Genomic DNA, 26,551 nt, shown 5'->3' with positions numbered 1-26,551 from the left:
GAGGACTGTCATCTAAAAGTGTCCAGAAAAGCACCATGATTTAAGAACATAGCAGGTTCTTTGTTTAAGTGCACAGGGCAAAAATTAAAAACATCACATCAATGGAACTGAAAATAACAGAAGTGCACACTAGTAGGGAAGCAATCAAATAAAATGTGTTCATTCCTATGACGGAATAACAGCTACTAAAAATAAACACCAGAACCTTCGCAGGGGCCAAGCCAAGGGAAAATAAATCATGACAACAATACAGGTGTCTAATGCTGTGTGATGCATGTACAACGCCCACACATGAAAATTATTTAAGAGGACACATACAAAAATGAATGTTAATTAATTCTGGGACTGAGCAGAATTTGAAAAAATAGAGAGATATGAGGAATTTTCACTTAAACTTTATGCCATTTGAGTTTACAGGGTGTGTGTTTTCCTATCACTCCTGTACAAGTTTTGAAAAGCACATCACAGACCTGCACGAACACATTTCAGTTTAACTCCATCCATGAGATTTCTCCTTCCCGCCGTGAAGGACTAACGGGGGGACAGGTTTCCCAGTGCGGCCTGCAGAGACCCTCAGGCACCGGGTAAGATCAAGCCCAGTTTCATATTAATGCTGAGCTACTGGCTGCCGTTTTCCTTTCTTTTCAGCTGTGCTAACGTTTGCACTGAAGAACGAAGGCAGTGAGGGTGGGTAAGACACGTTAACAAACCAAACCAGTGGCACCAGCTACACAGGAGTCACTTGACTCTTCACGGCCACACTCAAAATTCATAAACAAAGACCATTCCACCCAAGGATGTCCTTGGAGCAGCCGTGAGAAGCGCTGCCATCTCCACGCTCTGTGAGGACACAGGAGGCACTCACAAGGCCTCCGCTGCCGGTGATGTTGTCTGAAGAAAAGCACCTCTGGATGTCAGTTGTGAGCCGAATGAGCCCCTTTTGTGGAAAAGCATTTTCCTTGGAAAAATAGCTGAGAAAAGAAAGGTATGCAGGCTCAGGTATTTGGTAGACATTTTCTCAAAAATGAATTAAATGAACTTATTTCAAAGAAAACAGCCAAGAATATTTATTGCCAATGATGGTCTCAAACATTCAAACACAAATTAAATCTTTAAAAATTTGTATCCACCGCCATAAGCTTGACAGACTCCCAACAGGAGAAGACGTCAGCAGCTGGAGGTGTTCGCTCACGTGATTCCACGCTGTGTAACTGAACAGCACAGCATTCGGGAGGTGCGCCTACCCGGGGAGGCGGCATCTGCACACGAGCAGCGCGTGCTGGTCTGTAACGATGCTCCGGCAACACGTCCGCTCACGGGGCAGGACAACCAATTATCTTCACACAGCAGTCGGAAGAGATCACTGACGAGGTCTCAGATTCCACCTTACAATTAACCTTCAAGAAACTACTACCCTGGACGGTCTGGCTCAGTGAATACAAACTTTTCTGTGAAGGACACTATCAGGGGAGTGAAAAGACAACCCACAGAATGAGAGAAAATATCTACAAGCCACATCTGATAAGGGTGGGTGCCAGAAGCCCGGGCAGCTAGGTGGGGTTAGTGTTTAATGGGAACAGAGTCTCAGTCTGGGAAGACGAGAGAGGTCTGAAGATGATGGTGGTGACGGCTGCCCATGACTGTACTTTCTGCCACGGAACTGTACACTTCCAAATGTTTAAAATGGTACATTTTATGTTGTGCATATTTTAACACATTAAAAAAATAGTAACTACAGCTTGTTTTGAAATAGTAACAAAGAAGAATATCCACAATTATCTGAAAAGCCTATTAAAACTGTGTCTCCAGTGGCCGTGGGGAAACGGGCATTTGCATACACGCTGGCAGGAATGTAAAATGGTACAGCCCTACTGAGAATTTCCCCACAGCTAACAAAAGTACACACTCTCCACATGTAACATACTCTGATACAGCAAACCCACTCTAGGAATTTGCCTGAAGATCCACCACCAACAGCATACAAGTGAATGTGCACAAGGTTATTCATCACCGCAGTATTTGTAACCGTAAAGTATCTGAAACTACCTAAACATCCAAGCAAACAGAAAGAGGGACATCTACAAAAACCTGTCGTGCAGGGATTTTCAAGAGATATTAAGTGGAAAAAGCACAGCGACAAAGAGTGTAAATAGTATCCCGCCTTTTATGCGAGAAAGCGGAACAAAAACACAACATATTTCTGTTTATCTTTACAAAAAGAAACAAAGAAAGGACAAACCAGAAAAAATAAAATAAAATTGGTTACCTCCAAGGGAAGGGAGAAACAGAGCAGAGAAACACAGGATGGAAGACACTTATTTGGATGTGCCTCTTTGTATAGTTTTTTTGTTTGTTTGTTTTTAAATATGTCCCTATTGACTTCAGAGAGAGGAAGGGAGAGCGAGAGAGAGATAGAAACATCAATGATGAGTGTCACTGATCGGCTGCCTCCTGCAAGTCCCCCACTGCGGACGGAGCCGGCCCCCCGGGGCATGTCCCCTGACCAGGAATTGAACTGCGATCTCTTGGACCACAGCTCAACGCTCAACCGCTGAGCCATGCTGGCCAGGCTCTTTGTATAATTTTGACATCCTAAAACATATAACTGTTCTATAGAGTCAAAAAGTTAAATCCAATAAATAAGAGTGGGAATAAAAAATAACAGTAAACTGAGAAAGTAACCCTAACATTACTTCAAATGAGAATCACAGTGAAGAGGAAGAAGGAGAGGGAGGTGAGAGAGGGTAGTTTCAGATACTGTTCTGTTTAGAACAGTCCTGTATTTATTAAAGAAACTGAACTGTAGTGAAAATCTTCCTACAAAGAAAACCGCAGGCCCCGATGGTTTCACTGGTGAATTCTACCAAGCATTTCAGGACTAAATAATGCCCATACCACAAACTCGTCCAGGAAAACATTAGTATGAGGGCAAAGTTACCCGGATCACAAAACCAGGGAAAGGCACTGCAAGAAAACAAATCTACAAAGCAACACTACTCATGACAGATGGGAAAACACACTGAAAGTACTCACATATTAGCAACTCAAGTCCTTGCTAGGAAAATAGTAATGGGTCACCCCAGGAATGCAAGGCTGGTTTAGCACTGGAGGAATCAATCGACATACCGACAATGCAGAAAAAGCATCTGACAATATTCCAACCTCACTCATGATTTTTTAAAAAGGAATGAGAGGAAACACTCTCAGCCTGAGAAAGAGCACTCCCCAGGCCCTCACACTAGCATCGCACTGAGTAATGAAGCACGGAAGGCCGGCAGCAAGGCAAGGAGGGCCGTTCCGCCCTCCTGTTCAACACGGCACCGGAGGTCTCGGGGAGCGCAGGAAGGCAAGGAAGGAGAAATGAAATAGATGAGTGGGTGAATGAAATAAAAAGCATATGGGAAAAACTGAAAGCTGATTCTAAAATTTATATGAATACGCAAAGTAACTGGAAGAGCCAAAACAACTTTTTAAGGAGAAAGTCAAAAGGCTTCCTATCTTATTTTAAAAGTTATTATAAGGTGACAAAGACTCTGACACTTTTCTAGCAAAAAGATAGACATATGGATCACTGTAAAAGAACAGTCTAGAAACAGACCCGTGCATAGAAGGTCAGCCGTGTTCACCAAAAGTGCCAAGGTAATTCAAAGGATAAAAGAGTATTTTCAATAGACAGACATCTGTATTTAAAAAAATTTTTAAGTGAGTCTCAACTATTACCACACTACATACAAAAATTAACATAGAAGCAGGTTACCTAGAAAGTTTCTAGGCTTGAGCTAGGCAGACACAAAAAGCACAAACCACAAAAGAAAAGAATTGACAAATTGGACTTAGAACTAAAACCTTTTACTTTTCAAAAGACACTGCTAGAAATGAAAGGCAAGCCACACACTGGGAAAAAATACTCACGGTACATCTGGCAGATTCCGTCAAGGACGTATACAGCACTCTTACAGCCCGATAATAAGATGACAAGCAATCCAATTTAAAAACGGGCAAAAGACTCTGAAAAGACCCTTCACAAAAAAGACACGTGGATATGAAATAAGCACGTGCCTGAGAAGACGGTCAGCATCCTTCGTCACCAGAAAATGGGACTGAAGGCCACAGTGAAGACCACTGCACACCCACCAGAATGGCTGAAGTCGGGAGCCTGAGAAAGGCTGCCAGGATTGCTCGGCTAACAAAGGCTGGCATCCAACTTGCCACCACTCTTGCCCACACTCTGAAAAAGCCAGCTGCCATACTGTATGATGCTCCATGGAGAGGCCCACAGGCCAGAGCAGAGGGAGGCCCCTACCCGGCGGCTCACGAGGAAGCTGGAAGGGGCAGTTTGATCCAGATACAACACGGGAAACCGTCCTTTCTGGAACCCAGTGTTTCTCAAAGAATTAGGAGGTGCTCCTCTAAAAAACCCCTTGTTGCCCAGCTGGCCTGGCTTAGCGGCTGAGCGTCGACCTAGGATCCAGGAGATCGAGGTTTGATTCCTGCTCAGGGAACACGCCGGGGTTGCGGGCTTGGTCCCCAGTGCGGGGCGTGCAGGAGGCAGCCGATTAATGACTCTCATTGTGGATGTGTCTATCTCTCCCTTCCTCTCTCTGAAAATCAATAAAGATATATTTTTAAAAATAATAAATAAAAAACCTTTGTTTGTTTCCAGGTGGTTATAAAGAGTAAGTGTGTTTTTACTTTTAATAGCATCCATGTGATCCAGAATTAGGATGGAGATAACTTATTAATTATAGATGCATATTTGGGGCCAAAACGGGGAGGCCCCCGGAGGCTACAATTAGCATCCCCTCTCCCATTCTCCTTCTCCAAGACAAGAGCTTCCAATACGGGGAGACAGTTCAGGAACTCACGTGCCCCTCAGAAAGGCCGCTGCCCATGTGAGCTGGCAGAGTGGCAAAGGGCAGGACGAGAATCAGATGGAGCCCAGGCTCCCTGGAAGCTGACTCCACGCAACACCAAAGCAACTCTCCGGGAGGAAGGGTGGGGAACGCGGCTCTCCTCCGCCTGCCTCTGCTCCTGCGCTGAAGTCATGCCCCAAGGGAGCAACAGGAGAGGATGCCATTAATAAATTTACTTCTACTTTCTTTTCAATGGTGCTGAAAAGTATATGCAAATCCAGCCATAATTAGGTCTAAAAATTCCATTTCATGGAGTAATCAGACTTCAAAAAACTCAATTTTAGTTTTAATCAGATTTCAACAAGGATATTAAGTCCATTTCGTTTAGAAAGGGGGAAACTGTGAATTTAACACAAAATGTATTCAAGCTTAGCCCTGGGAGATAATTAAATAAAATTAATTTGGCAAGGGTTGTCAGTAAATGGAAGCGCTCCAAACCGTGACTGAGTCTGACAGAAACCAACGCAGGCCTTACTGTACAGACAGACCTGAGGCTCAACACCCCGTGAGGAGGGAGGGGTGCCCGTCCACGCAGCAGAGACGACTCTGACGCAACCGAGTCAGGAGGCCGGGAGCCTGGGAGGAGAGATGCGGCAAGGCCCACACCCTCAGGAAGGCAGGGAAGGGGGCTGAGGCCGACCGGGCTGCAGGGAGAGCCACAGATGTCAAGTCTCCACTCCAGCACAGGCAGCTGACGCCAGGCCCCACTCAGCTCCCTCCCTGGCCCAGCCCCCAGGGGATGAGACAAGGTGCCCCAGCCCAGCTCTGGCAGCCCACCACCTCACGGAAAGACCGTCTTCCTTCCCAGAAGGGTTCCCCACACTCCTGCTCTGACCCCCAAGCCCGGCCCTCTCAGCAGCCTGTCCCTCTCAGCACTGTAACACAACAATGCTGTCAGTGTCGGTGCGGGACCACACTTATCTCGTTCTCATGGCATCTCCTACTCGGTGCCTGCCATGCAGTAATCGCTCAACACACACCTGTTAAATGGAACAGATATGACCTCACACCTGTTCCTATGTGAGAACTCTCAGCTGCCAGGAAAAAGACAAGACAGACATGAGCATATCTCAAACCTGGGAGCCAATCGGTAAGGGCCTCATCCTGCTTCCTTAACTCGAGAGTAAGGAAGCCTCACATGCCTCCAGGCCCCGCAGTAAGACTCACTGTACAATGGCAACCCAGCAGAACAGGTGCTGAACCCGAGACTCAGACACTCAATAAAGCACTCAGTTCACTTCCACTGCCCTCAAACGAGGTGACATGCTATGACCAGATTCTCCCAAACCAGGAATGAGGAAAGAAAGAGATCATCAGGATCCCATGTTTACAGACAGCCACTAGGGAAGAGAAAGCAGGGCTCTGAGTTGGTTGGCCGGCCCCATACCCTGGAGCAGGGCCAACACACCTAGTTTAGAAATCAAGTGTGACAGGGACACGGCCACACCCCTCACTCCCACACTGTCTGTGGCAGTTTTCCCACAGGGTCACCGAGGGTCCTGGTGTGTCCTGGACAGCCTCAGTTTTAGCCGGGAGAATCCCATCATCAGGCCAAAAGGGAGGCTGCCCTGGTCTATGCTACAAGGCAGAGCTGAGTGCTTGCAACAGAGACCTGATGGGCCATAAGGCCCTAACTTTTACTACCTGACTTTATAGAAAAACTTGCCAGCCTTTACCCCATGTACATCCTATCACAGGTACACGCTGTTAAGTCAAAAACAAAATCTAGCCTAGAAAATGGATGAAACAAGAGAAAATACACTGTCTGTTCCCGAAAGTCCTTGCACCCTAAGACTTGAGGTTAGGTAGTGTGGTAGCGACCCCTGCTGGGCCATCTAGGACACCGCAGCTAAGCTCTAGTAAACAACAAAAAACGCCCATATCAAAATACCAGTGGCTAACAGCTACAAGTGACTCTTCTCAATTTAGTAAAAAATAAATCTAATTTTTCCATAGAGACCAATTTAAAAAATGAGCTTTGACTCAAAGGAACCTACTCTCAAGCCAGCAGTAGGCTACAATGACCTATTCTAAAAGATGAGCGATACCACATTTTGTAACCACAATCCTAATAAAAGAAACAATGCTCCCAAACTAACTGCAGTGAAATACAGAAAAGCAGAAGCCAGAGAGAGCAAGCGGGAAAACAGAAAATTGTGTCTAAATGACCTCCACATAGACTCATAAACAATTCCTATCAGCTCAAAAGCAGACAAACAGCAGTGCTCTGAAAAATTATGAGGTAGAAATCACTTGCCCCATCCCCCACTGTGGGAGGACTGATTGGTTCCATGAAACTGAAGAGTAGTTTGCACGTAATAAAAAATTAATTGCTAATCTTCTAACTCAGCCGCCTCCACGAACAAGATAGTATTGTGTTGCTGTCTCAGAAGTTAAATCTTCCTCTCCCAAGTAATTACTGTCTCACGCTATGTCGTAGAGCCTCCCCCACTGAAGAGCAAATCCAAGAGCCCACAGAAAGTGCCCAGCCCGAGCACGCGGAGGTCAGCCCCAGCAGGCTGGCAGGCCCTCCCTGCCAGAGTTCAGCTGGGAGCCATCGGGCCTTAAAGAGCTGCCATCAGCTGATGGGCTTCCTACGCGTGTATGTGCCTCGTGCTACTAGGCTAAATGGATGGGCAACTCCCCAAAAGAAGCCTGTGAGTGCCAGCAGCAGGCTGATCAGCTCACAAAGACGCAGGACCCAGCTGCATGGCACCATGTGGCTAGCCAGATGGACGAAGCTTATGGAAAGTAGAGCCCACCATGTGCCAGCAATCTAACAAGGTCACTACAAATTCGCCAGATGACCTTGGCCAGTGAGCCCCTCTTGGAATCTCTGGTCCCTCCTCTGCCAAGTGGAGGTAACTCCCTGCTTCATCCAGAGCTGGGAAGGAGGGAGGGTGAGACAGTGAGTATGAATGGGTTTTGCAAGCTCTAGAACAGTTCTCCAGGGCGACCACAGCCTGGAACAGAGCTGTCCTGTCAGCCAGGTGAAGGCCTCTTCAGAGCAGGAACTGTCCTTAAGCAAACAAGCTCTGCAGCCTCTTATCAGCCACCACTGTCCAGAGCAGAGAAAACATCTGGCCATCTGCCCACCATCATTATTCAAACCCAGCAAAAACACAACCAAGGCTTGTTTCCAACTAAGTAAGATGCTCCCAGAAAATGCTGCGGTAACATCTCCAGCCTCCCCAGCCTAAAGAGGCTCCCACTTTGTTGTCACTGTGTAAGACTGTCTGTCCACGCACTGTGAGGTCGGAAGCCGCGTTATGTAACTCCATATCCCCACAGCCAGCCTGAGGTCTGGCAGATGGTCGGTCCTCAAATAAATGTGCAAAGAATAATGAATGCTGTTTCCCCAAATCACAGTTCTATCAACAGATGACTGGGGTCAGGAGGGAACAGAGGAAATGGAAGGAGAGACTGGAAGGAGCCTGGCCTTGAACAGACACCTTCACAAGTCTGAAGGCTTCAAGCAGGGAGAGCCACTACCTGTATCCACTCTGATCACCCCTACAACTTGATTGACACTCTGACCCTTTGCTCATGGGCACCGGCCTATCCAAGGCCCAAGGCCCTGCCTCCGTAAATTCAGGGGAAGAAAGAGGCCCACAAGCTGTGGGTATGCCCCACCTGTCACCTGCAGGATGAAGTCCAAACTCCTCAGCATGACCCAAAACACCGTCAGGATCTGATCCCTGCCACTTCTCCACTCTGCCACCCCTGCCCCATGTATTCTGCCTAGAACCATCTGGAACTACGTGGCATCTCTCAGCACGCCCAGTCCCTCCCGCTTGTGTCTTTACACAGGCTGCTTCCCCTGCCTGGAACACGCTCCCAGCCTCAGGTCAAGAGCCACCTGCTCCAGGAGCCATGCCCAACACACCTGGTACTGGCTCCACTAGGTCTGAGAGTACTCCGAAAGGTCCTGCTACTGTAGCCCACCCTGTGAGAACAGAGACCACATCAAACTGGCGTCGGGAGGGGCAGTCACCCGGACAGCGAGGCACTTCCATCCTCAACAGGAAGAGGCTCTACCTTCGGGTACAGTAGGAAGGAGGATCTTCTCCTCGCCCGGCAACCATTCAGCCAATGAAAAGTCACTAAACTTCCAACTCCCCGTTTCCTCCAATGGACTCTCACTTTACAACTGCCCCTCTGCACTCCCCCTTCCTCCTAAGGAACATTCCTGTCCTCTGTCTTCTGGACTTGCACCATGAAACCCCAAGTCCCAAATTGCAATTCTTTGTTGTTCTGGATAAACCCATTTTTCTGGAAAAATAGCAGGCTCTTTCTTTGTTTAAAGTCAATAATCCCCAGCACCAAGCACAGTGCCGGGCATACTGTAAATGCTCGGGAAATGTTCACATAGGAACAAAAGGAAAAAAGAAAAGTCAGTAAGAGGTACATGAGGCAATGGGAAGAAGCCAGGCCTGGCTGCAGACCCCGTGCCACTCTGAAGAGACACCAGCCTCTATCCCCTTTCCTCTCTGGTCTCCTCCTAACAAGAGGGTCAGGTCCTCCATCAATAAAGCGCACTAGGGCTGTCTCGCAGCTGCCGTATACGGCAGTAAGCATTCAGAAATGCTGGCTCCCTCGCCCCTTCAGAGACTAGCATCCAACGTTCATCTCTACAACCATCTATTTCAAGAAGTCCTTTCTGATGAAGCCGAACCACCGCCCACGCACCCAGACACCCTGCTTGGCACAACTCCCAGATCAGATCACAGAGCCAAGCCTGAAGGACAGGGGCTTGTTTCCTGCACCTCGGTTGGTCAGGGCTGCTTCCCAAGCCTCGCAGAGAAGGGGAGTTTTCAGTCCTGCTCGTTTCAGGGGCCCCATGGTTGGCTGCGGGTTTTTCACAGGCTGCACAGTGCCCCATGGCCCAGCCCACGTCTCACCAACTTCCCGTGGGGTCTTCTCGGGTCAGAGGCCTTCAAGCATGTGGAAAGAAGGCTGAACCCAGGCCTGGCAGTCACATGTACAAACACGCACATGCACACTTCAGTCCCTCGGAAATCCTCCTCATTTAAGAGAACCCTAAGAGCTGCAGGCTGAGAGCTGAGTCAGCGCTTTCAAGATTACCAGAGGAAACTAACCAATACCAGGTGTTTGCTAAAAACACAGAACCCATTAGTGCTTCATCGTCTTCCCTCTCAAGTCTCAAAGCCTAAGTCTTGGAATGTCACTGCCACAGCCCCACCAGTGCAAGGTTCAGCACCCTCCCCCCGAGCAGGGCTCACTGGCTCTCTGTGACCCACCCTGACCCCTCTGGCACCTCTCCCTTCAAAGACACAGGTGACAGAACAGGCAGGAAGGTTTCTATCCAGACTAAACACAGGTAGACCCAAAGAAAGTCGACGGCCCACCTCCCAGGAAGTGCAGGGCCCGATGTGTGTCCCGAAGCGGGCTATGTCATAGCCGGTAAGCCACTTCAACAGTCATCAGTGAAGACAAACCTCCCAGCATGGCCCCAGTGCCACTTAGGCTGATGGGACACTGGCTGTCCTCCTCGTCTCCCGGCCTGTGTCCCCTCTCCTGCCCTGGGGTACTCTTCTCCTCTCTTGCCCCACAGCCTAGGCAGAAACCCTCCTCTCTTCACCACTTAACGCCACCCTTCATATTTCAGCCCAAGATGCCGTCCTCCGGGAAGCCTGCCTGCTGTAACCCAGCACCCCTTCCCCGAGGTGAGGCCCCCTTGAAAGCTCCCACAACAAAGGCCCCTCTCTCCTGGCCCCAGATGCCTCATCACACTTCTTCATGTGACACTTTCAAGAGCATGCACTTCCCACGAGGGCAAGGGCCACGTGCCAGGGTGGCTGCGCCCAGCGCACAGCCACTGCTCTGTAAGGCCCAGGCTCAGCCAGGCCTCCCCAGCACACGTTCTACTCACAGGATCCCCAAGACGAGTCTGATGGGACAGACACTGGGGACCTCGGCAGGAGGCCCACCACCAACTCAGACTGACATGGTACAACTTCTAGCAGAGGCTTTTGGGGCCGTTCTGCAGGCAAGAGATCAAAAAAACACTCTGCCCACAGAGGAGATAGAACTATTGATCCATAAAAGGCAGGCTTCCTGAGAAAAGGCCTCATTTCGGTGGTGTTAATGAAGAAGTCATCAAAGCACACAGCCTGGAATCAGGTTTACTTCCCCAGAAGAGGAGCTGATGGCACGAAATGAAGAAGAGGGAATAAGACAGTTTACCCAGTCGCCCACCTAGGCTCGCTCTGCTCAAAGTTCAGCACAGTCATGTCCTCCCGTAACAAACGGCCATGAGTGCAGCGTGCTCAGGGAGCTCTGTGAGCCCTTCCAGGGAAGCACTGGACCCACAGGTGGCCTTGGGGAGTCCCCAAACTCAGAGGTAAGGGCAGTCTCCTGCACTGGCCCCAAACTCAGCAACAGCCATACAGCAAAATACACAGCGCCTTCAGAGCCGGGCTCTGCTGTCATGTGACGGCGCAGAGCACACAGAGCAAGCTGCAGGAAGCGCACTACGCGCTGTGCACACACAGCTGGGGTGCGGGGGCCTGGCACACATGTCTGAGATAAACGAACCAAACGCCGTAACGCTGGTGGCCTCTGGAAGGGAGACTAGTGGCTGGAGGGGCAGGAGGAGGACTCCTCCCCGTCCCGCTGTCATGTCTCTGAATGCTCAGCTGTGAATGTATTGCATAGTCCTCAGAGGTCATCATGCTCAAATGCTGGGCTCCTAAGACGGGGTCTAAGCTGCCCAAAGCTGCAGAAGCCAGAAGGCGCAGAGACAAGACTCAAAGCCAAGACCTGGTCCCCACTACAGGTCCTCAGGATCGGAGCGTCAGAAGCAGCAGCAGTCTCTAAACAGGCCAGACAGCCACGCCCTCTCCAGCCCCGGCAATGGCCAGGCCTGGGAGCTCTCCCCAGGAAATGCAAACAGCCGATTTCCACCCACAAGCCCACACAGAAAGCAGAGGGACAGCATCCACCAGAGGCCAGCTGCTCCTCCGGCACCACCTCCCGGCCCTCCGCCCTGAGTCTCTCTACACTGTGACTTGAGGAGGGGCCAGCTCAGACAGCAGTTTTTAGTGCACCCACCTCCTGACAGGACAGCTGGCCGCTTCCAGGATGGACATTCACACAGCTCAATGCCCCTGCCCCAGTGAAGCAGATGAATCAGACTCACCCAAGGGCTTGAAGGAGGGCGGACAAGGAGCTAAGCCTGGACCCAGCACCCGCAGACACTGAGAAGTACTGGAGGCAGCAAGGAAGAAGCCGGCAACTTTGCAAAGCTATTACTGGAGTCTGGCAGAGTGTCTCCCAGAGTGCACGTCTCTGTCACATTCCCCACAATGCCGGAAAGCCCACAGCCATGGCTTGCTCTGAGAACACAGTCAGATGGGGTCTCACACAACCCCGCCTGCCCAATCCCCCAGAACAAACCCGCAGGGATCAGAGGGCAGCAGCAAGCCTGTCGTCAGCTGCTCCTGCACGCCTCGCTGCACGAGTCCACTGCAGCCAGTGGGCAGCGGCCGGCCAACATCGCTGCACTCACACCTGAAACCTCTGTGGTGTGGGACACGGGCTGCTCCCGAGCCCGAGGTGGGGCTGCAGCTGAAGAGTGACAGCCCGCGGGGAGCGCTCTGCTACACTTGGTTTCTAATTCCCACAGGACACAACAGTGTGGATAACACAAGGGCCTCATCACGACAGCCAAGCCACCTGAGAGGCCCCACCCCAAGCCACCACTAACCAGACACAACTGCACAAAAACAAAGCAGTCACGATACCCTCACTCACTCACCAGAGTTTGTAAGAAACCCCTGGACAACAGGGGCAGGGGCTCTCAAGGACAGGGCCTACTCTCAACCCCCAAGTCTTCAGACTGAGGAGGACCAGTGAAGAACACCAACACAACCTCCGAGGCAGAAAGCAGCAGGGACTGAGCCATCAGGACGAGCTGCTGTCTAAAGGACACCAGGGAACGCTTAGGAATAACTGCCCTTGTTGTTGGCCTCCTGAGGGTGTAAAGAGCTGGAAACTGTTCCAAAGTCCCAGGCTCTGCCGCCATACCCCTGGGGGGCCACGCCTGGCAGATGCGCAGGCCTGAGGGAGAGCCCTGTGGTGGAAGGCCCTCTCCAGACCCAGGCTCCGTGAGAACAGCTCCTGGAGAACCAATGAGTGACTAAATAAATGAACAACAGAAAAGCACATGGCTGAGACGCCCAGGCGTTAGCCTGAAGACCAGAGGGAAGGGCCAGGCTCACAAGCACCCAAAAGGTAGAACCCTTCTCCCTCATCCTTCACGTCTAAAGAAAACCAACCAAGGCCAATTAAAAGGGGCCAAGATGCTTGACAGCTCACCACCTTCCCAAGCACCAACAGCGCTTCTTGTACTGATCAACCCAATACCTGGGTCATTAGAAATCGCCAACACAGTAACGGGGTAATGCAAGTGTCCAGGAAGGTCAATAAGACCCTTTCTAAGGAGGAAATTATGCATTTCCCCTCACTGGCCTCCTAACTGGCCTCACCCATCAGGGGAAGCTTGTCCCCAAAGTTGTCATCTGGCCAGCCTACAAAGACTTTTGGGAAATGTCCAGGTCAGCACTTGGTGGTGCCCAGCTTTCACTCCAGGTGATGGTCAGCAGTTTGCAGGGGGAAGGGGCTGGCAGGCTTCAGAGCCAGCAAAACCCGCCTGCCTTCCAGCCTCCCCTGCCCAGCATCCTCTGCAGCCCTCGAGCCCATCAAACTGTATTCACACTGACAGGTATAACTATGTCCCCCAGCCTGACTGAAACCAGGCCAGACCCAGGCACAAAGGGACAGGGAAGGAGCCCAATTACAGAGGCATTCCTGCCACAAGCCAGCTGGTTCCTCTATGAAATTAGGGGCTTGACAGCAGAGGGACTCAACACGCATCCCATGCTCCCTGATTAAGGCCCTCACTGGTATAAATTGCTAAGTATACTTTTAAAAAGCCCACCCACTGGAGGGCCCTGCCCTCCCTGCTCCAGGTAACTTCACTCTGAGAACCTCTGAAACTTTGAAAGCACACAGCCCAAAGCAGGTGACAATGCTCACACACTATGATGGAGATGGGAGGAAGCATGTTTCTGGGGGGCAATTAAGCACTGTCAATCAATTTCTAAGACAGGTATCTTCTGAGTAGAAATTTTACTTCTAAGAATTTATCCAACCAATCCAGCACTGCTTATTGAAAAAATAAACACCCACTGGAAACCACTTACATGCCCAGCAGGGGGCTGAGGGACAGCAGGGCTCATCCACACTACAGAACGCCGTGTGCTCTCCCTCCTAACTCAGCACAGCCACCAGCGCCACTGCTGAAACACTGTTGGAAACCAGGTGGGCACGCAAGATGCAGAGCAACGTTACAGAATGAGCACCGACAGAGACACACAGAAGCTCATGGTGCACCCACATTCCAGAAAGACGCACAGGAGTTACGAGGCATTGCCTAGAAGGATGGACAGGGGTGAGGGCAATCTCAGCTGGCTGCCAACCTCTGGGGGCAGCCCTCAGACCCATTCTCCGAGAAGGCCACCCCCAGGCATAACTACAGCATGTGACAGGGTCCAGGGAGCTGTGACAGGGCCCACTCGGTGAGGCGAGATGGGAAGACCACCTTCCATCTCTCTTCTGTGAGGCCTGTCGCCATGCACTAGCTTCACTGTCTCTATCAACCACATGCAATGACTGCCCTTCTGCAGCCACACATGCCATCCCTGCAGTAACTGCCCCCAGTCCCCGAGGTCCAGGCAAACTGGAAGATGGAGCCTGGGCTTCTTTCAGCTGCCCACGGACCTTTGACAAGCTCAAGAGATGGGTTCCTCCCCAGAATGAAGGATTTAAAAAGCATCCATCCCCTCCTGACTCCTCCAAGCCACATCTGAGGCCTTTCCTTCCCATCACAGCTCATGACCACAGTGACTATCGTGGCTCACGGCCCAGCTTGACCGAGGGGTGAGGCATGTACAAGGGTGCAGACCTGTGTAGTCACCACCATCACTGAGTCAAAGTGCACCTGCAAGTGTCCCCTCCGGCCCTAACCATACCCCAGCCTGAGACTTGAAGAGACACTCATCTGCTTTCTTGTCAATTTTGACAAGAAAATGGCAATTTTGACATTTTTAAAATGTCAAGCAAACGGCATTGTATAGTAAGAACTCATTGTGCTGGCCTTCTTTCAGTCAGCAAGAGATGCATTCGCCTTTTTCTGCAACATCAGCTGTCTGTCCCTTTCTACTGCTGAGCAGAATTCCACTGTAGGGCTATGCCACGGTCCACATGGCCACTCACCCACCGACGGATGTTTCCGGCACCTCTGTGTCTTAGCTGCTATGGCACAGCCACTGGGAGCGCACCGATGAGTCTTTGTGAGGCCCAGGGAAAGGCCTGGGCGCGGACCTGCTGGGTCACACTGTAACCGGCGCACGCTTCCCAGAGTGGCTGTGCCTGGAGACTGCGGCTGCTCCACCGCCGCGGTATTAACTCGTATTCCGATGATAATAGTGAGAGCACCTTTCCTGTCCTTGTTTACCATTCCTGTTTTCTTTTGTAAATTTATTTGTTCAAAGTCTCTTGCCCACTTTTAAAAATCTGGTCCTCTTCTTACTGAGGTGAAAGAATTCCTCCCAGCCCCCAGATACAAGTCCTCAGGCACACGTATGCACTGCACATGTCTCCTCCTGGCCCACAGCCTGCCTTTTATTTTCCCTAAGTCTTTTGAGGGCAAAGGTTTTAAATTTTGATGAAGTCTAACTTACCCATTTTTTCCATTCATGGGTCATGTTCTTTGTGTCCCAGGAACTCTGCCAAACTGAAGCTCCAGAAGCTTCAGTTTTCACCCTGAGGTCTGCACCCCACTGAGGCAAGTTCTGTGCCGAGGACCAGGCCCCTGCATGTGGGCACCGGCTGTTGAAAGGTTTCAGCACCGTTTGTTGAAAAGACCCCCCCACTGCATTATCTTATCACCTCTGACGAACATCAATCGACTACATTCGTGGGTTGTTCCTGAACTTTCCCTTCTGTCCCACTGATGAGCAGGTCTCTCCCAACCCGGTCACCACGGTCCCAATTAAAACAGTCACAGCGTGTCCTGAAATCAGCCCCTGTAAGCTCTGTAACTCATTCTCTGTGAAAATGTTACAGCCATTCTAGGTCCTTCTCATTTCTACAGAAATTTTAGAATCAGTTTGTTGATTTCTACCAAAAAGCCTGCTGGGACTTCAATTGGGACTGCACTGAATACATGGAACAATTTCAGCAAACTGACATCCTGACAATGCTGAGTCTTCCAACCCATAAACATGGTACCTTCCTCCATTTACTTATATTACTAGAGTATCTTTCATTTCCCTCAGCAACTACTTATAGTTTTCAGTGTACGGATCTTACACATTTTGTTCATTTATCCCCAAGGACTTCATGCTTTTAATGCTATTGTAAATGGTACGTACTTCCAAGGGTTTGCTGCCAGAATATAGAAATTAAACCAATTTATGTATATTGTCCTGCTAAATTCACTTAGTTCTAGTGGCTTTTTATCTATTCTTTGGGATTTTCTGCATAAATAATTTTATCATCTCCAAACAAAGGCAGGTTATTTCTTCCTTCCCAGTCTGCATCCTTTCCTTTCTTGTCCTACCCGTGGCACTGGCTCAGGCCTCCGACACTGCCCAGGAGTGTGTGTACAGACAGCCTTGCTCACCGCGTGCTGGGGGAGCACTCATCTCCCACCAGCATTTCATGCTGTAGTTTTACAAATGCTTCTTCTGCATCTATTGAGATGACCATGTTCTCTCCTTTATTCCACTAAAAGAGTAAGTTGCATTAATTGATTTTCTGAGGATGAGCAGGGGCGAACTGTCCTCTACTTTTCTGTCAGCTTCTCTATTCCTTTTCTCCAGTGCCCCCACGTCCTGCCTGGGTAGGCACAGACACATCAATGTGCCTCCTGGTGCCCACTTGCATTCAGTATCTTCAAATCATTGCTCTGACAGGCCACACTGCTCAGGGGCGCGGCCCAGCACCTCACAGTTCTCCACACACCTTCGCTCCCTCCACACTGCTGCTAATCCCTCAGGCCCCCTTTCAAAACCCTGGGATAGGACATCCGAACACCAAACTCACCTGCCCTCCTCCCCACATCAGAACCCGCCGGAGCACACAGGCCCATGCTCGGCATTCCCTCACACCCATGACTCTCAAGGTGTGAGGCCCAAACTACCTCGGACACACATGACCTGTGTGCTGGAGACAGGTGTTAGGCATCACCAAGGGTAGACAAGCTTCTTTGGCAGATGAGGGGCTTGGCTAAAGGGACTTCCCTACAGGTTTACAGTGACTACCCACCAGCCAACTCGCCCGCCCACCAGTATCCCTGGGACATAAGGAATCCCAAACTGAGAGAGTGGCCACTGTCCTGCACTGCTGAGCCTATTTCTTCGTGGACTCTTTGGGAGTTTTGGTCTCTCCAAGTGTTAGAACTGATCTCTGTTCGGACCTATGAGACCACTGAGCCTCCACGAACCCAGGAGAAGCTGCCATCCCATCCACAGAGGAGCACCCACGCAGAGAACACTGGGTCTAAATACCAAAAACTCACAGACCCCTGGGGTTTAAGGATAGTAAAGTGGCTAGTCAAGAGCAGAGTAGGTGGCCCAGTCAGCGTGGTTCAGTTGGTTAAACACTGTCCTGCGTACCAAAAGGCCACCAGTTCAATTCCTGATCAGGGCACATACCTGAGTTGTGGGTTTGATCCCGGGTCTGGGTGAGTGCGGGAAGCAACGGATCAATGTTTCTCTCTCTCTCTCCCCCTCTCCCTTCCTCTCTCTCTCAAATCAATAAAAACATATTAAAAAAAGAACAGAGCTGGCTGTCCACCCAAAGGCAGGCAGGAACTGTCAGACCGCAGACCACCGCCACTCCTGTGCAACCAAACCTGATTCTGGCAAGGAAGTGCCATGGGGGATTGGCAGTGGGCCAGGAGGAGCCAGGGGGCTAAATCCCCAGGGGGGGGGCCCCAGTGCAGCTCCAGGGACCAGGTGGCTCCCAAGGTCATTGGGAGCCAGGATCACCAAGGGGGGGGTGCCACCTAGTGGTGACAGCTCTCAAAAACCCACAGAGGTACAGCACACAGGCCAGAGCCTGGGGTCGTGACGTGCCCCAAAGGAGTGGTCTCCGTCCCAAAGTTATGGCAATGCCTTCACCTAAAGGCTGAACAGACTCAACCCCAACAGGCCAGGCCAAAATGCCCTCCAGCCCCTCAAGCTTCTGCTTCCAGGGTGTCTCCTGGACACCAACATACTGCCATCAGTTCAAGCTGGCTGAACACGCTTCAGGGTAGTGGGTCCCGGAACTAGCATGCAAAGTCATGTGTCTACCCGCACCCACATGCAAATGTGTACTGTCATGAGGAGAAAGTCTGTGACTTTCATCACACTCTCAGAGAGACCTATGGCCCCTGCTGAGAGACCATGTTCTAGAAAAGTTCCTCCATTTACAAATGTGGACACAAAGGCATAAAGGAGACCACACCACACACGGGAGCCTATCAGGCTAGACAGACGTCTACCCACCTTCGCAGGGTCTGAGAAAGCCCCACTGCCATCCCTGCTGCACTGAACCCCATGAGGGTGATGAGGGGTGTCCAGCTGAGAACCACTCCTGGAAGATCCACCTCCCACCACCCAGACAGCATCACCCTCAGAACATACACCTCCAGGAACAGTGCCTGTCTCCCCCTCTGACGTCCCTCATGTAGACACCCCACACCACAGAAGTAGCCCCCAACGTTTCCCTGTGTCCTGTACCCCTCTGCCATTTCCCACCTCCATACTCAATGCCAATAAATAAGGACTCTCTGCTCAGAAATCTCTAAGTGCCCCCAAAGTAGCAAAAAGATAGCCAGCCCCCTCCTCATAGTATTCAAGGTCACTCCAAGACTCGAGTCCAGCACTGATCCACTGGGCCTGGGTTCAGCCCAGGAGTCTGCATTTGTGTCAAACTCCCAGGTGATTCTAGTGATGGCCACACTCAGAGCACAGGTCTGAGACCCACTGCCTATTACACAACACAAGTACCCCCTTAAGTGGAACATAAGTTGCAGAGGTTAATGCCTACCCCAAATGCCCCAGTAGGAACAGGAAAGGTGAGGAGATGCGGAGGTCCCCAAGGAGCCCTGGAAGTGGCCCAGACACAACCCACCACAGAGCACATGGAAGAAAACCTGCCCTTCTGGAGGGGCAGGCAGTCTTGCAGGTTAAGGCAGTTCTGAGTGCACAGTCGTGTTCGACTCCATGAGCACCAAGAGCAAAGCACTGCTTTCCCTTCCCAGCAACAGGAGAACTGGACCAAGGGATCAAGGAGCAGCTGCCCTTTCCATCCTGGCAATGGAACCCTGTGCCTGCCTGGCCGAGACAGTGCGCTGTGTGCGGACCTGCTGGCTCGAACTGACGCTGAATGCTGGAGGCACACTGGGCACTCAAACTCTCCAGCAGGCTGGTCTGGTCAGGCCCACGTGGGCCTCTGATCTCCTGCACAAGAGAGAAGTCACGGAGGTTTCTCTTCTGATGAGTATACCTGGGGGCAGGAGGGAAGCTTTCTGGTGAGTTAATAAGCCCAGAGAACAGGAGGAAACACAAGACATTTAGGCCCTGCTGGGGCTGCCCAATGTGAGTCTGGGTTCTGCAGGTGAAGTTCAAGAGGAAACAGCAGCCTGTCTGTCCTCTGTGACTCAAAGACACAGAGGGGAAATGAAGAGGCATTTTCAAGTGATGGACAACTGCAGTCAATAATGCCAGTGGGAACAGCTGCAGGCTCCAGAACCAGCAGTCCACCGGTGTAATTACGGGACAGCTCTTTAAGTAAGGTTCTCAAACCTTACTTGGGCCCAGTCTCCAGGAAAGACGACTAAGAAACTAAGGCCTTAAAATCATACAAGCAGATAAAAAGATCATACACCACAACCAAGTGGGATTTATTATGGGGTTGCAAGGCTGGTATAACACACAAATCAATAAATGTGATGCATCACAAAAATAAATTGAAAGACAAAAATCACATGATCATATCAATAGATACCAAAAAAACATTCGACAAAATCCAGCACCCATTTCTGATGATAACTCTCAGCAAAGTGGGAACAGAGGGATCATACCTCAACATAATACAGGCCATATATGACAGACCTACAGCCAACATCATACTCATCGGGCAAAAACTAAAACCATTTCCATTACAAACAGGAATAAGACAGGGATGTCCACTTTCACCACTCTTACTGAACATAGTACTGAAAGTCCTTGCCACAGCCATCAGACAGGAAGAAAACATAAAAGGCATCCAAATTGTAAAGGAGGAAATAAAACTGTCATTATTTGAAGATGACATGATATTGTGCATAGAACCCTACAGACTCCATCAATATTGTACACAGAAAACCCTATAGACTCCATCAATATTGTACACAGAAAACCCTAAAGACTCCATCAATATTGTACATAGAAAACCCTAAAGACTCCATCAAAGTACTACTAGATTTGATAAACGAATTTGGCAAGGTAGCTGGATACAAAATCAACATCCGGAAATCAACACATTATTATACACCAACAATGAACTTTCAGAAACAGAAACTAAAAAAAATACCATTTACCAGTGCAACTAAAAAAATAAGATACCTAGGAATAAACTTATCCAAGGATGTAAAAGACCTGCACTCGGAAAACTACGTGACACTGAAAAAAGAAACAGAGGAAGATTTAAACAAGTGGAAGAATATACCATGTTCATGGATTGGAAGAATTAACATCATTAAAATGTCCATACAACCCAAAGCAATCTATAAATTCAATGCAATTCCTATTAAAATACCAACAGCATATTTCACAGAGCTAGAACAAACATTTCAAAAATTTATATGGAACCAAAAAAGACCCCTAATAGCCTCAGCCATCTTGAGAAAGAAGAACAGAGTTGGAGGAATCACTTTGCCAGACATCAAACTGTATTACAAAGCCACTGTAATCAAAACAGCCTGGTATTGGTACAACAACAGGCATATAGATCAATGGAACAGAACTGAGACCCCAGAAATAGACCCACGCCATTATGGTCAGTTAATATTTGACAAAGGAGGCAAGAGCATACAATGGAGTAAAGACAGTCTCTTCAATAGAGACTGGGAAAATTGGATACATGCAAAAAAATGAAACTAGACCACCAACTCTCACCATACACAAAAATAAACTCAAAATAGATAAAAGACTTAAACGTAAGTCACAAAACCATAAAAATCCTGGAAGAAAACATAGGCAGTAAAGTCACAGACATCCCACGTAGTGGAATTTTCACTGATACATCTCCTAGGGCAAGAGAAACAAAAGAAAAATAAACATATAGAACTACATCAAACTAAAAAAGCTTCTGCACAGCAAAAGAAAACAGCCTCAAAATACAAAGGAAACCCAAGGTCTGGGAAAACATATTTCCTAAGGATGCTTCTGATAAGGGGCTAATTTGCAAAGTGTACAAAGAACTCATACTACTCAGCAAGAGGAAGACAAACAACCCAATTAAGAAATGGGCAAAGGACTTAAATAGACACTTCTCCAAAGAGGACATACGGATGGCCAAGAGACATGAGAAAATGCTCAACATCGCTAATCATCAAAGATGCAAATTAAAACCACAATGAGGTATCACTTCACACCTGTCAGAATGGCTGCCATCAACAAATCAACAAATGACATGTGCTTTGAGGGTGTGGAGAAAGGGGAACCCTGGTACACTGCTGGTGGGAATGCAGACTGGTGTAACCACTATGGAAACCAGTATGGAGGTTCCTCAAAAAATTAAAAAAGGAGCTGCCGTTTGACCCAGTGATTCCACTCCTAGGAATATATCCTAAGAATCCTGAAACACTGATCAGAAAGAATATATGCACCCCTATGTTCATAGCAGCACAATTTACAATAGCTAAGGTCTGGAAACAGCCCAAGTGTCCATCAGTAGATGAGTGGATAAAAAAGCTGAGGGACATTCACACCATGGAATACTATGCAGCTGTAAAAAAGAAGGATCTCGTACCCTTTGGGACAGTATGGATGGACCTGGAGAATATTATGCTAAGAGAAATAAGCCAGGCAGTGAAAGACAAACATCACATGATCTCACTTATATGTGGAATCTAAAGAACTTAATAAACTGATGAACAGAATAGATTCAATGACATGGAAGCATAGATGAGACTAACAAATGTCAGAGGGATGGAGGAGGGCGGGTGGGTGGAGGGGGAGAGTAACCAAAGAATTTATATGCATATATGCACAATCCAAGGACACGGACAATAGTGGTGAGAGGGACTAGGGAGGGGGAGGGGATGCGGTGGAATGGGTCATTGGGGAGAAAAAGGGACATCTGTAATATTTTAAACAAAAAATAAAATAAATTTTTAAAAAAATCATACAAGCATATAAAACAACAAAAGGCCCTTTAACACCACAGGCCCATGACCCAAGCTCCAAGGACTAATCCAGAATGATCAACCTTCTACCACCACCCCAGACTGGAGCAGCCAGGCAATGACAAAGCAGCTGAGGTAAGCAGTCTGCAGGAGGTTCCAGGGGCCCAGGGGCAGCAGCAGTGGAGCAACGCTGGAGAAAGGGGCAGTGCCCCTGAAGGACAGGTGGGATAAAAATGCCCGCCCTGCCCATCCTACCCATCAGAGCACAAGAAGCCCAGCTTGGCCCCTCAGCTCTGCACCCGGGAGGGCCGTCCAACAGCCCCAGCCACTACCCCACTCTGCACCCTGCCACACTTGCTGGCACTAGGTTGACACAGAGGACCTGGGGAGGCATAACAACAATCCTGTTACAGCATTTTCCCTTTTTACCCCTAAAAAGTCCACCGCCACGCATCAAAGTACCTAACAGGAATGACTTCCTCCAGAAGCAACTACTTCCTCAGCACGTACAAGAGAAAGTCCTTTAACACAGCCCCACAATGCAGGCCAAATACCTGCCGCTCCCTGGCTGTGAATATGCAGACTTGCTTTCCAGCATGTCATTCACTGAGAACTCCCTGTATCCTATGCTAGTGAGCTTGCCCATTCCCTCCGCAGTACGCGGATGGGGCCAGGACAGAGAGAGAACAAAGGGCGGCCTGTGAGGACAGGCTGCCGGGGGCAGACTTCACGCCATGGCCCACTGGTGAGCAGTCTTGGTGAGCTAAGCCACCTTGGGCAGGAAGAGCTGGGGAGGCTGCCCCAAGTGTCCGCCCTGCCCCACCTGCGTTTCCACATGACTTTACGTAGACCTGGGCAGGGAGGGTGCTAATTTCCTGAGCTGCCTGAGGAAGAAACTCAGTAGCCACTGCAGGGCCTCTGCTGGGTGCGGGGAGGCAGGGCCCATTCTGTCAAAGGCACTAACTGCACAGAAAGGGGGGACGCCAAGGCACCCGCATCTTCCACCTACCTGATGCTCAGGCCCGTGGTCTGGTCCAGTCTCTCCCAGCTTTGCAGCTTCGCCAGCAGCCTCTGGAAAGACACGGAGGGTAGAGCACAGAGCACTGTGCCCCATCATCTCCTGCAAGGACTCTACAGCCCTCCTGCTGTCTCCCACCCACTGATGCCAAGCCAAGTCCCCACGACACTCACAGCGATGCTGACGGCATGCCTTAGAGGAGCCCGTCCTTGTCTGAGCTAAAGCACAGAAATGCTCCAGGTCTGCTCCAAAGCAGACCGGTTACCCCCAACGGCTGAAGTTATGCTGCATGCTTAGCACCTCGTTCGTTCTTGGTCCCGTACATTCTGTAAGAGCCCAGCAGGACTGTGGGTGGGGCAGAAAACAGCCTGCCGGACGGTCCTGCAGTCATCTGAGCCCACAAGGGCCTGCTGCCTCTCACCCCTATCTTCCAGGTGCTCTCAGGACACCCAGCCATAGGGCAGATGAACCAAGCCCTAGAATCAAATTCCTCCCCCCTGATATGGCCAACCAGGCCCCAGGACCCCACAGCAGGAGGGAGCCAGCCTTGTGAACAGGTGGTGGTAGCATCCACGCCTGCCCAGCACAGCCCACAGGCTGGCCTGCCCTTGTGTTTTACACACCCGCCCCTAACTGACCCATACTCCAGGAAACACTTTAAGTCTCACTGCTCCTCTAGAATGTAACCGTGAGGACAGACTCTGTGCCTCTGGCCTCCTGTCACCTTCGCCTGGAGCCAGCACAGTGTTCTGAACACATTCAATCCATCACTCAAGTATCTTATGAGCCCATATTAGTGCCACACGTGACTTGGTTAGTACTTTCATCACTACAGCCAATGCTGTTATTCCTCATCATATAGGTGAACAGAGAGGTTAAGTAACTTGCCCAGGGTCACATAGCCAGCAAGCATCCACAGCAGGATTTTAAACTAGGCATTACGATTCTAGAGCCAAAGTCTTAACCAATTTCAAAAAAACTTTGTCCAGAGAAGAAACTGCTCAGCTCCAGAGCTGTCTTTTCAGGCTAAGTTCCTACAAGAGCCAGCATCTGAGAGAGGAGCTCTGTCCATGTCCCGTGATGCCTCAAGCTGGCCATAGACCTCCTCATGGGCTAAGGTCCCTGTCCAGCTACAGAGGGCTCAAGGACCCAACAGGACTCAGTGGTATGAGGACTCTTAAAAGGAGAGCACTCTGCACCATTCTTATCAGACTCTGGAAACGACTGGGGAGTGGTGACATGGTTTGTGCTGGTGAACCAGAGAGGTGAGGTGACAAAGCACAACCATGGGGAAGCCGCGCAGAAGGACAGGAAGGCCCTGGGTCAGAAGCCAAGAGGCCTAGGTTTTGGTCCAAACTCATGAGCACTAGGCAAGCTTCTGGGAACCTCAGTCTCATCTGCCCAGAGGAAAACTGGGATGTTTTCAGCACTAACATCCTACAATCATCTCTATGCTGTACCACCAAATGCCACCTGTGATCCCAACAGCAGACACAAGGACAAAATACTTAGCACAGGTGCCCCTTCAAGTCTAGGAACAGTGGCAATGTTTCTTTCAGGTCTCACACATCTGCAATGTTTCTTTCAGATACCATTTGTTTCAGTTTTCCTATTGCCACTGCACGGCTGAGAACAGCACAGATTTACTCCCTCAGAGCCCTGTAATTCAGAAGTCTGACCACGCTGGCCTCCTAGACTAAAATCAAGGTGGCGGCAGGCAGGGCTGCACTCCTTCCAGAGGCTCTACAGGAAAAATCCATTTCTTCTCCTTTTCCAGTTTCTAGAGGTGCCCACAGTCCTTGGCTCATGGCCCCTTCCTCCATCTTCAGTGCCGCCATCAGCAGGTGAAATCCTTCTGACAATTGCTCCGACCCCCCCCTTGCACACATAAGTACCTGTGATCACACTGGCCCACCTGGATAACCCAGAGGAGTCAATCTACCCCAGGCCAGCTGATCAGCACCCTTAGTTCCCCTCTGCCACCTAAGATAACAGATTCACAGTTCTGGGGACTAAGTCATAGCCACCTTTGGGGGCCAGTATCCTACCACCACACCAGCACAGCAGCTTCCTTAGTTTAGGTGACCAACTGGAACGTAGGACTGAAACACCCAGAGTCCTCTAGACAGCCAGGGCTAGAAACAGCTCACCAGCTCAGGCCCTCACCTCCTTCTCCAGCTCCAGGTCAACCAAATTTTCCTGCATCTTCTCCTGACGGCTCAGCTTCCGCTGCAGCCCCTCCACTTCTTCCCTGAGCAGCCCGTTGGTCTCTCGCATCTCCCTGAGAGGGATAAAAATAAAGTCACTCAAACAACCACATATCCTAGGAATGAGTCCGGGATCCCCAGGAGCACTGGGCTGCATACTGGCATACCCAAGATCTAACTCATGGAGGCTCCCTGCCCACCCCACCACCATGCCCGCCTCACCGCAGGTAGGCATTCTCTTCCTTCAGCTGCTTCAGCTCCCGCTCCATCTTGGGCAATCGCACCAGCTCAGACTTCATGTTCTTCACAATCACAGAATCCTGCTCCTGCAGGAACAGCTTCTGCTCCAAATCCTGAGTAAGACCAGGGACAGAGAGGAGAAAATCATGAACACCAAACTGCCCCAGGGCTTCAGAGACCTCCGTGGCCCTGGCCCTCTCCTCCAGAAACCCTGTCCTGCCTACACCGCCTGTGCCTCATGCTGGTCCTCAGGGTTCACTTCCAGGCAGCGCCCACAGTATAGCACAGGCTAGTGTTATGCTGCTGTGCTGTGCTGCCCTCAAGGGCAGGAACCTAAGACACATCTGGCTCAAGGACACTCAGCAAAGGCTCCCTGAACAAAAAGACCAGTAAAACATCCCACTCCTCCCATGTGCAATCTGATTCCACTGCTCTAACACACACGTAACCAAGTCTTTTCCACAGGGAGGACAGCCTTTTCTTTACAATCTCTAGTCCCCTTGGGACACAATGGAGACAACTGGCATCCATTAATGACAAGTCACAAAACAGGCTAAGAGTATGAGACCAGGACCAAATCAGTCAGTCATTCAACAAATACCAGCACTACACTGACACTAACAGGACCCATCTCTGTACTAGGTACTGAGTCAAATAGTGGGGCCAGGATGACACAGAAAACAGGTGAGGTCTGAGTCTGGTGGAA

The 26,551-nt window shown here is 50.0% G+C and overlaps 1 protein-coding gene across 6 annotated transcripts in view; it reads right to left on the bottom strand.

Moving 5' to 3' along the window:
• Window positions 1-26,551, bottom strand: part of MAD1L1 (mitotic arrest deficient 1 like 1) — a 222,584-nt gene that overhangs the window by 179,681 nt on the left and 16,352 nt on the right. For all 6 annotated transcript variants that reach the window (XM_081134495.1, XM_081134493.1, XM_081134496.1 and 3 more), the window contains 3 exons: window positions 25,828-25,958; window positions 25,565-25,679; window positions 23,390-23,451 (listed from right to left, as the gene is read on the bottom strand). In XM_081134495.1, the coding sequence (XP_080990621.1) occupies window positions 23,390-23,451; window positions 25,565-25,679; window positions 25,828-25,958 (308 nt within the window). The remainder of the gene's footprint in view (window positions 1-23,389; window positions 23,452-25,564; window positions 25,680-25,827; window positions 25,959-26,551) is intronic.

Source organism: Miniopterus schreibersii (assembly GCF_964146895.1).
Source record: "Miniopterus schreibersii genome assembly, chromosome: 4".
NCBI classification, from domain to species: domain Eukaryota; kingdom Metazoa; phylum Chordata; class Mammalia; order Chiroptera; family Miniopteridae; genus Miniopterus; species Miniopterus schreibersii.
This window is presented reverse-complemented; position numbering and strand designations above follow the sequence as displayed.